The sequence below is a fragment of the Copadichromis virginalis genome, linkage group LG6 (assembly GCF_057382275.1).
Source record: "Copadichromis virginalis isolate Kocher_CV1m ecotype Utaka linkage group LG6, C_Virginalis_male_GT1.1, whole genome shotgun sequence".
In the NCBI taxonomy this organism is placed as follows: Eukaryota; Metazoa; Chordata; class Actinopteri; order Cichliformes; family Cichlidae; genus Copadichromis; species Copadichromis virginalis.
The window spans coordinates 36,471,931-36,487,344 of record NC_140623.1 but is presented as its reverse complement, the minus strand read 5'-3'; the positions used below and the strand labels follow the sequence as shown (position 1 = coordinate 36,487,344).

The window sequence follows — 15,414 nt, the reverse complement described above, 5'->3', positions numbered from 1 at the left end:
TAGCAAGGTTTAGCACAGACAGACAACAATTCATGCTCATATTCACAAGTATGGTCAATTTTAGGATGACTAACAAGCAGAAAAACCGAGGTCCACACAGAAAGGCTCTAGCTGATTGATGCATTTAAACCCACTGATATGGTGAGGTGACAGTGCTCACCACTGCGGCACTCAGAGGTTGGGATATTGGTGACCGATGACAAAACAGCCAGTTTCTTTTTTTAAAATCCTTGGTTGTCCTGTGGAGTACTAAGAACACAAGCGAAAGAAAAAAAGGAAAGAAAAAATGTCCAGTCCAGGTGGAATCCCCCCCCCCCCAAACAAAACAGCTTGGTAGAGTGCCCCACATTTTTAAACACAGTTACTTAGATAACTTAGTGAACTAGATAACAAGGTGATGGCTTCAAATTGTTGTCAAATCCCTAGAAACACAAACATGTTCAATTAAAATCCTAAATTTTGAGAAGCTGAAGCTAAGAAATGTTGTTTAATGTAACTTTTTATCATCAGTTGTTGATGTTCTTGTTGACTCACAGATGAATTTATACTAAACAGTCGATACTGGAAAACAACCATAACGAACCACATCACGACTTTGATCTGGAAATTCACAAAAATGAATGTTTTCGGTGAAAAACTTCATAAGCTTATTTTGGTATTCTAGGAAGCCATGTGCACTGAATACTGACACAGTGGAAGGGTTGTAGACCGTTACACAATGATCACATCACTGTGACACCCACTTTAACAAAAGATAAAAGCTGAATCACATGATTGTGCAACATTTAGTGGCAACACACCCTGGTCTGAACCAAAAATTCAAGGCTATGTTTTTATTAACAGTCATTTCACGTTTTTCCATTTGATGGCTTATCGGGACCTCTTTAGAAGAGAAAAATTGGATTCATACATAAGACTTAATTACCTTCAGTAGGAACAGGGTGTGGTGTTGTGACTCTGTCATTCAGTAGGTTACATTACATGGAGGTTGGAAAGTATTTTTTAGTCTACAGGTCAAAACTTGTGTGTTTACCCGCATTATCCTGCTTTTAGCTCCTTGAACACAAATTGCCACCTTGCAGATACATGCCTGGACTGCTTATGCTGTGTGTGTGCATCTGTGGCTGTTTCTTAAAGGTGAGAAGCAAAAAAAGCACAAATACTTTGTTAATGTACTCAGGTACATTACTGTACTTGAGTATTTATTGTTCTGAAAACTTTTATTTTTACTACCTACATTTGCAAATGAATGCAAAGTATTTCCATGTACTAATATTTTATTATTACATTAATATAGCTTTAATTTACATTGCATAAAAATAGATCATATTAGAACTGTCGTTTAAAAAGTTACTTTTTACTTTATTACATTTCAAAGTCTGTACTTTTTCACTTTACAGAGTAAAGAACAGAAGTATCTAAACATCTGTCTAAGTAAAGAATATCTGTGCTTTTGCCGCCTCTGCTGTTGGTGGTTATTGCTTGCGGAGGTCCAAATCCTTTATTAGCTGTGACTAGCGTGGAACGTATGACTTACATCATCTGTTATGAAGCCTGGACGTCGGGTTCAAGCTATGACTAAGCACACTGTACAATTTACAAATGCTCACTTACAGGGTCATAATATTGAAACTTCGAATGTAATAAAAGTCTCTTTAAACAACCTCAAGTTTCCGAAACATGCCCTGTTTACGTTTGAGCGTTTAGGCAGACGGCAGAAAAGGACATTCTGTTTTAATGGATGACACACAGAGTGACCAGTAGCACTTAACAAGGTGAACAAAAATGTCTATCTGTGGGAGAAAGTGTGAGGGATAACATATGCAGTCGCACACACAAAGACTAGACTGTTTGTACGACAGGAACCTGTTCCTGGCTCAAACACTGGAACTTAAACGGCCACCCTTGGAAAGGAAAGAGATTCTACTCTTAGAGTAAAAGATGACAAAAATATAAAAGAGTGCTGATCATGTCTTGTGATTTTACATCACTACAGGAGACCACACCCATAACTGAACAAATGAAACATACACACGAACACACACAGAGATTCTGTCCATAAAAGCTGATTTAGAATTCATAACACAGATTTTCAGACTGCACACATTCATAAACACACACATCCATCTGAGGAGGAAGCTGTTGGGCTAACAGTCTCAATGTGTGCGTGCCACTGTGTTTACTTTTAAATATGAGGTGAATAGTGGCTGCCATTTAGAAGACCAGAGTAATCCTGCCAGGACGGGGGCTGTGAGAAAGCCTAGCTTGAGCATAGCTTAACTCAAGAGAGGCAAGGATGGAGTGAACAAGCTGATTAGGTTGTAATGTTTCAAACAAAAGTCAAAGAAAGGGTGTGAAGCTGTGAACATGAGCAAGAACGTCTTCCATGGAACCTCTGGGTTAGTATCAAATTTAACAATTTAACCAAAAAACATATACAAATCAATAAATAACACAGAGTAGCTTCTCTGAGTTGCCTATATCAACATCCCTGCAAATATGTATCCTCTGGAATTCTAGGATAAATCCCTGCAGCGCACTAAGAAATCAATATCCACTCTCAATGAAAGGAAGGAATGCGGATAGTGTTTGTTTCCCCACAAAAGAGCCACACAGGAGGTGTGACTCAGAGGCTGCCCCGGTGATAAATTTCTGTTTTACTTGGCTTGATGCCTTAAACACACTACTATCACACAGACAAAGGAGGAAACATGATGTAAACACATATGAATCTGACTGAGTACCCCTGGCTTAACACCTGCAGACATGTTCTCACAGCTGGCAGTTGATGTGCTAAATTAAGCAAACTTCACAAGAAGTGAGACTTCTGACTCAGCTCACCATTCCACTGTCTTACAGCTGTTATCTCTCACTTTCTTGAAAAAACACAAGACCAAAAGAGCCTACAAAAAGCAGATCTTTTCCGACATTTTTCACAGTCTCTGGCTTTGTTTCTACTTCTCTTTCTGTCTGCCTCCTGCTCTGGCTCAAAAGACATCTGGCTTTGAGAGGAAGAGAAGCAGCCGCCTCAAATTTTTGTTAGTCTGTCTTACTTTATCTCTATGCAAACGTACCACCACCAAACCATTTCTTTTTGAAAATAACAGACAGAATGACTTGTTCATTTTAACTTGTACCCTGTTCCTTTCCCAGGAGTCTTTCCTTATTCTGTCTTCATTCATATCCTGTCCCTTTGTTTTTCCTCAGCTGAAGGTAATAGATTCCTTTCCTCACCGTGTACCTTGCTCATGGTAACGGTCCCATTTTCCGTTTATCTCTCCCCGTCTCACTTGTAGCGAGCAGAACAACACTTTAATGAAGTGAATGATATTTACACTCTCGGTTTCTTTCTCTACCTTGTTCCATCCCTTTGTAAAGTATACAGAAGACAAATCAAAACCAAGACTTGGTTATTGTTTTTTATTAGTATTATCAAAAATGGTTTTAAACATCAGGTAATGTTTGAATATTTAGTTAAGATGCTTCTATGAGCATTGATTGACAAATGAGTTAATAACAGAATTAAGACTCTCCTTCCACTCCTTTCACTTCCACTCTATTTAAAAAAAACACTGACTAGAAGAGCAGTTCCTCTGTGAATGCCACCTGTAAAGCACTGTGTGTGAACGTGTGGATGCATTACTCACTGTATTGGAGTTCCAGACCCGCTTGAAGGAGAGCCTCTTCCTGAGGCTCATCCTGCTCCCCTCTCAAAGAGGAGGAAACCCAGTGACTGTTTAATCTACATAACTGAACCACAAAAACACAATCACTCATGTGCACTGACGGAGTTTCTTCAGGACCTATCTAGGACTTGAAATCTTTGCAGACAGCTAACTTGGATGGAGCCATAACTCAGCAAGTCTATCGCACACTCACACCTTAGAATTAGCTTCAACTGCCTGTTAAAGTCGTATTAAGACACTGTTAACGTCCTTTTCCTCTCTTACAGCACTCTATAGCTCTCCCTCTTTTTCCCACACGCTGAGCTGACAGACTGACTAGGAAGTTCCATTCTCTCGCAAACACACGCACACACTGACACACACTCACACGGCTCAGTTTCCATAGTGACACGCCCCCATCAGGCAGCAGTTACTGAGAAGGGGAGGGAACAAAGGTCAGTCTGCCAATCATGTTGCAGCAAGGCCATTACCTCTCCACGCTTCTCCTGTTCCTCCCTGTTCAAATCAAAAACAGGCGCAGGTATGAGAAAATTCAACTTCTCGTCTGGTCACAAGTATCATGAGAAGGACAGAAGACTTTCATCTCGAGCAGCTGCTTCAAAAAGAGATGATTGGAAGTTCTGCAGGTCTGCTAAAAGGTCAAGTGAAAGCAAAGCACTTCACAAGACAGAGTGGCCTACTTCTGCGCACAAACACACACGCACACATAAACAAAGACTGCAATTGAACTTATGCACATGGCCTTAGGCCTACCTCACTCCCCCTAATTTCCTGTTTTGTCAGAAAGAAAGAGCGTCTCTTAAACCTTTCCTACACATCAACATGATCTTTTTTTGGTATCACTGTCTTGATTGACTAACTGACTGATGACTCATTTCTATACTCAAACAACACATCCACTGAATGACTGTGTCATTTTAATTTGCTTGGAGTCCAGCAGACAGTAGCTGGCTCTGTGTTACACTGTGCTAGCAGTGTTTGTGCGGTGTGTTTATGTCACACGCATTGTGCAACCCATTTTCTTTTCTTCATTAAACAAAAGAGCTGAATATGAGAATACAAATGTTACCTGTGTAGTGTGCAGTGGATTCACAGCAAAGGAAAAAGTTAATGAGACAAGCACCTTTACCTAATGATTGATTTGTAGTGCTACATTAAATCTGCAGCATAGACTAGGGATTAAGTCTGTACCCTACACTGTAGCCTGACATCCAAGCACAAGTAATGGCAATGCAGACTGCAACAACTATGTTGTTTGGTAGTAATAAGCCATGTAAACACAGTATATTGACTTGCACAAGGATAATACCTCTGTCATACAATTGAATTGTGTCTAGCTTGCTCATTAGGTTAATAAAATCTTCATAGCTCTGACTACGTACATACACTCGGTTATAGTTTGGAAGTCTTCTATCCTCTCTGCGTTTCAGTAAAAGTAATTGTTCAAGATTTACTAGCTCCAAGTCCAACAGTTCTGATTAATGCAGGCACAAAAGCGCAAAAGTATAAATGCAAACAACAACATCGTCCATTACATATCAACGCACTACTATAAATTACACTTAAACCAAACATTTCCAATATCACCAGCTATGGACTAAGAGTCACAAAGGCAATGACAAGATCAAGATTCTTTTAATCTTGATTATTTAAAGTAAACATAGACAAACAGTCAAAAATGAATGCAAATAATAGTTTGCACTTACAAAACAAACTAAAATAAAATGAACACACAGAAAATATAGTTGGACTTTTGGTAAATTTCCTCAATACTGTCGAAAAACACCTTTATGTAGTATTATGATTTTTCTCATATTTTACCCTTAAACAAATAATCACCAGATTACAGTAAAATAAACTAAAAGTACCACTAAAAGTAACATAAACCAAAATGAAACAAGCAATAAAAACTGCCAAACTTTAACAACTGTGGTCTGAACACAATTCTCCCAATACTGCACAGAGTTCACATGTTAAAACTGTTTATTTTTTAATGACAGTTCATTAACATCTGGTTTATGAGTTCTACATTTCTTCTTTACAACTATGGACTGGGTTTTAATGTTACGGAGAATCCAAATATCCTTCAAACAGTTTTTTGTTTTTTTTTAAAGCCTTGTCATTATTTAATATTTGTTTTGGGTTTTTGTACTTTTATCTCAGGCTCTAAAATGTGACACCTCTCAAAAAAGCACCAAAAAGCTTGGCTTCACCCTTAAAAATAGTAAGACGACCAGTAAACAGTAGAAGCTATGTTGGGCCCTATGCCCATTACATTTCCTTCAACTTTCTATGGAAAAAAAAAAAAAATTTCAATGACTACTGGCCCATAACAGGACATTTTTCTCCTTTCTTTTCTACGCCACAAGCACCATTTGAGGCCATAGAGCGCAAAATGTTGTGCCATATTGTTAATGTTAACCTTACACGTCCCTGTATCATAGCAACATCAGAGATGGCTCCAGCACTCAGCGCCCCCACGACCACTCTACACACATTGACAGAGAAAGGCTGAAGGTGCTGCCAAGCACTAATTACCAGAGCTTTTAGTGCTAAAGGAGACTGCCCAGATGAAGTCTAATTTTTAAAAACGTTCAAGTTTCTCTGGTTCAGCTGATTTTATTAAATGCACCACAAACGCTAGTAAAGCCAGACTGATTAAATCCTAGCTGTGCCATTTGGGAAACACCTATCTGGTCAGCCACACATCTTTGACAACAGGGAAGAACCATGAGTAATGATAAGAAACCTGTGCTCAAACAAATCTCTTAACACAAGGGAAGAGATAGGTGGCAGGGCGCCACACAGGAAGAGAGGGATATGACAAAGTTTAGGTTGGCTAAATCCGCATCCTGGTGATAAAAGGAGAAAGAAAAAAAGAGCAGAGGCTGAGAGAACAAAAGAACAAGGAAGACGTTAGACAAAGAAATGTCGCATCTCTCACTCCTCTCTTCATCCTAATTCCTATGGTCGAGCAAGCAGCATTTTTCCTTTGTGTGTTCTCCTCCCTAGATAGACCCATGCTTATCCAACACAGAAGCATGTGAAAAGTCCTTATTAAGCACACATTTTTGCACTTCTAGAGTAAAACAAAGCTTCTTACACTGTCTTCGTTTAGAAACATTTACATTATTGAAATATATAACTAATAGGGTATTATTTAAATGTGTAAACAAGTACATTTGAAGACACGCTGCAATCCAAGTCTATGTTCCATCACCAGGTTTAACTGTCTCACTGACCTCTTTCAGTCTTTATAGATGCAGTATAGTGAAATACTGCTGTAAAATACTTCAAGCCTACAAATCTTACATCCAGAAATCCAGAAAGTAACTGGCATGTAAATTCAATGTTGCTGAATGTTTGGGGAAAAAGGCTCATTGGGGTGATAACGAACAGCAAACAGGAATTCAGTTGCAATCAGAATCAATCAGCTCAGTTACAAACCATCTTTATTAAAGAGAACACATTTTATTTCCTGCTAAGAAGGGTTTAGTTTGGCATCTATCCATTTGTTGCCCTTTATTGCAGACAATAACCCAACATTGCCCCCTGCTGTTGCCACTTAGGTAAGACAGAATTCATACTCAGTGTCAATCTCAGATCAATCAAAGTATGGAAGCGAATCAGCTAATAATGAATAGTGACTGCCAGGATTATAAAATACAGTGGAAATAAATGAGGTTAAAATCTATTTAAAGGTAGAAACGTAAAAAAATATCTGCTTTATGAGACAGCTGTGCAGTATTTGTACTTGACGCACCATTAACTGTGCATCTGTTCCTTTTGCAAACTGCCTAATGTTTCCTTTGAAAGCTCACTCTTGAAACTGGTGACTTTCAGATCTTTTTTTAAGATGACACATTTTTTCAGTTTGGTATTTGAATTACAACGACTCATGTTGCTGTCATTAAAACTGCAAATATAGGTAGTAGTAAACTGTGATTCCACTGACTGAAACACTTGTTTAACAGAGATAAAAAGTACAGGTTCAAACACTGTTTTCCTATCATTTTATCTGCATTTTTTGACAATTTAAGTTAACAAAACACAATCTATCGACTGACTTATCACATGACACAGTTTGACTGTGCTGATGTGGTAAACTGTATCTGGCACTTGTTGACGATAAAAAAGAAACACTTGTGTTTATTTGAAAGTGGAGCTGCGTCTAACATGACTGCTGGCCTCCTGCGGTGTTTCATGTACAGGAGCAGTGTTGATCTTGTCTCATTGTCTCGTCATCTGATTTTCCTTCCCTAACACACTCTGCTCTCAGGGGATATCACGAGGAACAACACACACAAACAGTCACTTTGAGAGTACACACAGACACACACAGAAAAATGTGTGTGCAGGTTCTTATCTCTGGGTGTTCTTTTTCACTTTTTTAAGATATGAATGAGTTTTTTTATGCCTGAATGTGTGTGTCTGTGCTGTGTGTGCCGGGTCAGAGGCCTGGCAGGCTGCTCTTTTCTCACAACTGTGTTTAGTGAAATTATGCTCTGTGCTGCCTTCCACCACAGTGTCAAAACTCCCTGACAAAAAACTTAATATGTGTACACACACTCATACACAACCACCGACCTGTTAGGGCAGCGGTCCCCAACCTTTTTTGCGCCACAGACCGGTTTATGCCCGACAATATTTTCACGGACCGGCCTTTAAGGTGTCGCGGATAAATACAACAAAATAAAACTAGTACCGGTACCGAAAAAAAGAAGATTTATTCATAACACACATGAAAAGACCCAGGAAAACCAAGTTAACGATAAAAACGATAACAAAATAACGCTGAAAACCGATAGAAACCCTGAAAACTATACAATTCACACCTGAGCCTCAACTCTCGCGGCCCGGTACCAAACGACTCACGGACCGGTACCGGTCCGAGGCCCGGGGGTTGGGGACCGCTGTGTTAGGGTACATAAATACAGAATCACTGACAACATAACTGACCCACTACCTTTATACTTTGCATAAGAGGTGGTTTTTGCATTGTCTTTTTGCAACACAGTGGACATTTCTTAGAAAACGGCTTTAAAAAACCAATTTGATGAATGGATTCAGAGGACTCGAGAAAAGAATCAACAGGTTTTCTTTTACTTCAACAGAGCCAAAAGGAGCCTGCTGATTGGGTTGTGCATGATCACATGATCTGTCATTCCAGAGAGAGCCTTCACAACTAAACTCTGAGTGCATTAAATTCATTTTAACTTAAATAAATATGTTTTGGATGCCGATAGTGCCTAGAGGCCAACAGCAAAATAGAGAAGTGTCAGTAAACAGGAAGTTTGGCAAGGCCTTTCATAGCAATTACCAAAGAAAGATATGATTTTATGACTCAAACTCACACAAACATCCATTTTTATTTTCAACTGAACTTTAAGCATCTGTTCCAGCAATACTGTTCTGAAAAAGTCAAGATTGTGTAACAAAGCTATGATGCTACAAATGACAGAAGCCAGAGAGCCGTTACTGGGATTAAATATTTAGGATGCATCTCGCACACACTTGCATAGATTCCTTAACAAACGCACGCAGCTCGTTTACTCACAGGATCAACTGCCGTTTCAGAATCCGCGCTTGAAGTTTGCTGCTCCATGAAGGAAGAGACAAGTAATCCTCAGCACTGCATGTGAGAGCTCCCCTCCGTGCACATCGTCATCAGCTGTTGAATGTGCGTGTCTGCGCAGAACAAGTGGCAAAGCCCGATGGCTTTGAAATGTCCAAAACGCTACAGAATGTCGCCGTCGCTAGATATGGTTCTCTCTCTTATCCCCCCTCCTCCTCTTCTTCCCTCTCTATAGTCTCCTTTGCCCTGCCTCAATGCTCTCCCCCTCCTCTGTCTCTGCTTTTGCACCCACCCTTGTATAATTTCTATTCCACCCACACTGCTGTGGGCAGAGAGGCACGCACAAACACACACTTGAGACAAGTGCGTAGGCAAGGCTGCGGAGGGAGACCCCTTGCCATTAAGGAACACACCCACACATAAAATCAGGGTTGGGATGAATGTGTTACAACACATTGTGCTCTTCTGTCAACTGTTTAGTATGCCCCACGCTTGTCTGGGGCGTGGAGAGTAAACTGACATTCACGATGGCGGAGGGGAGGGCAACAAAAAGCAAAATAGGGAGGAACACACTCAGTGTTTTGCAGCAATATTTCCATTCAGCTGACAGCTATGACTGGTGTCTGTTGCCATGATTAGGTTGTTTATGACAGTTGAAAAGTAGCTGCATTCCTCAACGTGCCTTGACATACAGTGAATGTACTTGCCCTATTACCCCACACTCATCTCTGCTGGTTTTCCTCCACTTGGCCCAGGGGTGAAGACTGAGAATAAAGCAACACCTCGCTCACACTGATCACTGATAAAAAAGTCAAATGCATTCAGATTCAGTCTACTGCAGAACAGGATGTTTTCTCATTTAAAATCTATACATAAAGTGTTCTGTCAAAAACACATTCTGGTGCAATTTGAATAGAAAGATAGAGTTAGATTTTTGGACAACTACATGAAGTTCATTTTACAGTTCAGAGCTTTTATGTTTGGAAACTCCACCTGTACTCGACCAGCATTACACATAAAGTACACCAACTTCATGTGTTAGTACAGGAGACGAGGCATGTGGCCCTTTTACTGATACAAATTTGGGATGGGTAACTGATTCTTTAGACTTACTTAAACGTGTGTAGTGTCAATAGCAACCTTGTAACTAACTGATCATCAGAAACTGTGACCACCTGTATAAAAGCAGAGATTTTGATAGTCTAGGGCATTCAAATGTGTGTTAACACAATACCACAGTCACCTAACACCTGTAACACCTAAAGCTTGGCCAACAAACAGCAAAATAACCTCCAACACATCAGCAAATCTATAACAGAATGGATGAAAATTAAGAACCAAGGTGCTGCAGTTGCCCATTTAAAGTCCAGACCTCAACCTCACTGAAATGCTTGGATGGCCCTTTAAAAAAAGCTGTGCATAAACAAATGCCTGCAACCTGAAAGAAATGAAGCACTTATAAAGGAGAGTGGGCCAAAATTCTCCCACACTGATGTGAAAGTCTGATACAAACATACAGAATACAATTACTTCAAGTTATTGCCACTAAAGGTGGCTTTACATGCCACTGGGTGCATTTTACAGAGGATAGTATTGAGTCCTTTGACCGCTATTTTTTCATAACAAGCATTTTTTGTGGCTCTATACAGATTTTTCCCAAAACGGCTCTTTTGATAAACATTAGTAGTAAACATTAGTAAATGCTGCTGTCAACCCCTGAAGCCTCTGAAAACAGCTGTATAATATACTCTGTAGGGATAAAGGAAGCTTTCCAAAATGTGATACATTAACCCTAATCATGTCACCAAGGGTGAGCCTTGTTTCAACAGATAACCTGCATTACAAGCAGGGCGTGGAGTTTGAAAGTAGTGGGAAAGAAAAACCCGGAGAAGGTCTAATGAAAAATGGTAGTTGCGTTTTTTTACATTCCAGTATAAAATTGTTAAACAAATAGAGGTCACTTCTTATTCCTAGCTTTGATTAATTTTGATGTTTTTATGAAGCATTTTATAATTTTGTGTTCATCAGCCAGATGTTATAGACACAAAAACAACATCTAAAAGGATGATAAATTAAAGTAACTAACATGTTTGGTCATAAAAGGCATTTCAAGTCTAGACCAATAATAAATGTTAATACATTTTGAGCACTGAGTCTTTGCTACGACAAGTAAATCACGCTCTATGTAAGCTAAGATTTTAATTCATCTATGTCATAGTTAAGCACAAGGATTAAACCAAAAGCAAGACTTGATGATGCCTTATCCTTATAAAGATAAAGTTAATATGTGGCTTTATTCTAACTATGCTTAATAATAAATTTAATAGCAATAGCACTTTCTTCTGCTTCATTGGTGATCATTTGCTGAAACAAATATAGATAATGCTAATGTCTTAAATGTAATAGAACACTAAAAAAGACAAAAACCACATACATTAAACTGAAATAGCCATCTGTCAAGAAATGTCCATCTATTAAATGCCCAGTGTTCAGAATTGCATATAGGATATAAATAAAGTTTTAAAAGAAACACTGTAGTTTCCTCTGTAAAACTGCATTCTAACTTCAGTTAGAGTTATATTGAGATTTCAGGAGACTTGCATGCATTCTACTTAAATGACCAAGTCTACAAATTAAATAAACAATTGTAAGTAATGCAGAAAAATGCTGACAAAACAAATAGAAGACATTTCAATATTTTGCTATGTACACTTGATGATATATACTTGTCATTTGAAATACCCAAATTTTACAATACCTTTATAATATGCATTAAAAACTGGCCTGAGCTAACAGATAATAAAGCTCTTCATTTTATTTTATCAGGAAGCATCAAAATGATTTAATATTACAGCACCAGTTACTTCTTAGATTTAATAACACTCCCTGTTTTTGTGCCACTGGGATTTTGCTGGACCTGTCTTCAAGCTCAACACTGCACAGTGGAGAAAAATCTCACCTTCTTCCAACTATAGTTTTCTTTCAGCTCATTGTGCAAACAGCCACAAACGGCCCATTGTGAGAATTGCTTGGTGTTTGTGCATTTATTCTGAATCATTTCTTGTGACCGTTGTTAACTAAGTTCAATCGAGTACACTGCAGATTTCAAACCTCCAGGACCAGTTAAAAATGATGTGTTTGCTTTGAAATGGTTGACTCAGTTAGAGTTAGGTAGCTCTTTTTTTCTTGGTTGGTGATGGTCTCTAAAATAGCTCTCTGTGGTTTTAAACATTAGTATTCTGAAACAAAGGTCTGTGTGTACTATTCAACACGTTCTTTAGCGTCTGTATGTGTGTGAGCGTATCTGTATATGTCTAAGAAGACAAAGAAGTTAAATGCCTAACTAAAGTCCCACTAGGAGCCTGACACACTGAAGTCTGCAACTTGTGTGTGGGTGCTGCGCGACTGCGTAATAGTTAGGCTCTAGAATCAGATCTGTCACAAGACAAGAAGGGAACTAAGAGGCAGACTGCAGGTTTCCACCAATAGCAGTTCTCCCAATGTTAAAGAAGGTGATCCAGAGCTGCACCAAAACTGTTCGTCTTTCATCCACCTCTCTGCCAAGCTTAATCACATTCTTTACTGGCAGACAAACAAATGGACAAATGACACTAGTAAAATCATATTTCTCCCCCTGACAGATGAATACGAAACGAGCCTCAAACTCTGTCTTTTATTTCTGCTAAACGAGCCACAAACGCGCCTGCTCACACAGTCTGAAAGCAGCTCGAGCAGCACATCTAACAAGATCTCTGATAGTTGTGTGTGTGTGTGTGTGTGTGTGTGTGTGTGTGTGTGTGTGTGTGTGTGTGTGTGTGTGTGTGTGTGTGTAAATATGCTTGTGTGTCACCGATTTAAAGCTGGCATTTGTTTGTGTATTTTCATGCACAGCTCTTCCTGCATGTGTGTATATACACTGTGCATTTGTGTGTGCATTTGTATGTGTGTGTGCTTTTGTGTTGAGGCCGCACTAACGAGGGGAATGTCAGCTTGTTGCTCATCAGAGCTCGTTAGAAGTGCAGGCTAACACTTAGAACCCCATTACCCCCCACCATCGTCACCACACAAACACACACATACACACACACACACTCCAATCTCTCTCTCTCCTTCCCCCTCGACACAACACAAAGCCCTCTCTGTTTGTGGACATTACTGCATGTGCAGCGAGTGAAAAAGGCCTAACGACCGGAAGAAAAAGGTGGAATAGAGAGAGTGGGAGGATGAAGGGGTGAAGAAGAAAAAGAAGAAAAAGAAGAAGAGAGGAGCCCTGCCATTGGAAGCTCTGGCAATGGGACATCTACCCCTGTGAAGCTCATACAACAGTTGCCAACTCAAGTAGCAGAAATTCTACACTGCTTCCAATATCATCCTTGATTGTGTATGGTTTTTACATCGTAATCTGCTCTCAAGAGCCTGTAGGTGACGTTTGGACTTTCCATTTCGAATGCAAATTAAATATAGTTTGAAATGAACCTGAATAATAAAAGTGTGAAGTTAATTTGAAGGCTCCAAGTGTCTACTAATAGACTTTCGCTTTGAGGAATTCGATTCATTCAAAAGATTTTTCTCATTAAAAAAAAAAGAAAAAAAAAAAGAAAAAAACCACACACACACAGCAGCTTTAATTTAGCTAAATAATGGTCTCACTGTTTAAAATACAAGTCCTCCACCTTAACTGCAGGCCCGGGACCTCTGCGGTATTTAACTCCCAGTCGTTTTCCCTCTTTCTCCCATGCTTCCTGTTGCCATCTACTGTGCTGTCCAATAAAGGGAAAAATGCCAAAAATGTCTGTTTAAAAAAAAACTATCACCACTGATGCAACAGTGTGGGATTTGCTTATCTGCTCCCACGGTACCCCAGTCACCACTAAACGGCGGAAACATTAAGCTGTCCTCTGATCTCTATCTTAGAGCCAAAGCTACTGTTAAGAATTTTGGTGGAGGCAGCAGGACTCTACCGTGGTCTTGGCAACCTTCACGCAGACACACGTAGAGACAAGTCATGATGACAGCAACACTCTTTTACACTGTTATCACCAGGACAGTTTTATGATTCGCTTCCAGAAATGGAATTTCATAATAAAATCCCACCTTAAGTTATACAAACACAACCTAATACAAGTAATAATAAGTCTTTGTATCTTTCCCATCTAAGTCCAAAAATAGCAATTGCTGATTTTCTCTGTATTAAATCCTGTAAATAGGGATATTGTTGGGCAAAACTCATGGCTTTCAAATGACTGGATACTAGGTCATTTCTTGAAGCTAAAAGAAGCGCAAAAGGCTAATTCTTGCAACAGTGTAGCAGTGCTGCTATTTTCGCAGTTTATATTTAAGAAAACAAACAAAAGAAAATCATTAACTTGTCCCTATGACAGAACAGAAGCTTGATTTCTTTTTCTTGGAGAAATGTAAAGAGATCTTCTTCTGTTGCTTACTGGCCATCAGAGCTTTCAGAATCAACAATTTAAAAAAAAGCATATACAATCAGAATTTGATGGGGTCTAAGTGTCCTTACTTACACTCCTTGTGAACTTGGTGAAGCTCTGGAAACTTTTAGGTGGTAAAAAGCTAGAGATTGCTGGTGTGTGTGTTATTTTGACTATAGATCCCTCTAACTTTTTTATGTAATGTAATGGAACCAGGCTCTTATTTTCTCTTAGGGAGGGGAACAAATTAATGTTTCTGCTTTATGTTTATTTGAAATATACCGATGCATCTTTGTGGTGTTACATTTTTAAAATTAATAAAAACAAGTGAGTACAAAAGATGGCTCTGTTCTTTACTGTCTATGTTGCCATGGTGATATGAGAAGATGTATCAGCTTGATGCATCATGTGAGCATGTATGGAGTGCATGAGCTACTCTTACTAGAGACAGAGGCAACACCTGAGCCTCAAACATGACAGTAACACAGTAGCCAGTCTGACCTTAAATATTGCAGTAATGTGCATTACTTGTTGGTACACTTGTGTTGGAAAAGGTCCACGCATATAGATTGTGTGTTGTATATATGCTACCTCAAGATCATCCAGGGAGCGGGCCAAGCTGAGACGTTTGGAGCGTCCAAAGGAGCGCCTAGCTGAGGAGCGCTGCTGGAGAGGTGGGAATCCCATGGTCAAACCTCGGAAACGACCGCCCTGGATAGAA

General features: G+C 39.3%; 1 protein-coding gene across 10 annotated transcripts in view; it reads right to left on the bottom strand.

Annotated features, from left to right (window-relative positions):
- The window catches only part of rgs12b (regulator of G protein signaling 12b), a 47,628-nt gene that overhangs the window by 22,622 nt on the left and 9,592 nt on the right, over positions 1-15,414 (bottom strand). For all 10 annotated transcript variants that reach the window (XM_085460261.1, XM_085460262.1, XM_085460263.1 and 7 more), the window contains exon 5: positions 15,285-15,404. In XM_085460261.1, the coding sequence (XP_085316387.1) occupies positions 15,285-15,404 (120 nt within the window). The remainder of the gene's footprint in view (positions 1-15,284; positions 15,405-15,414) is intronic.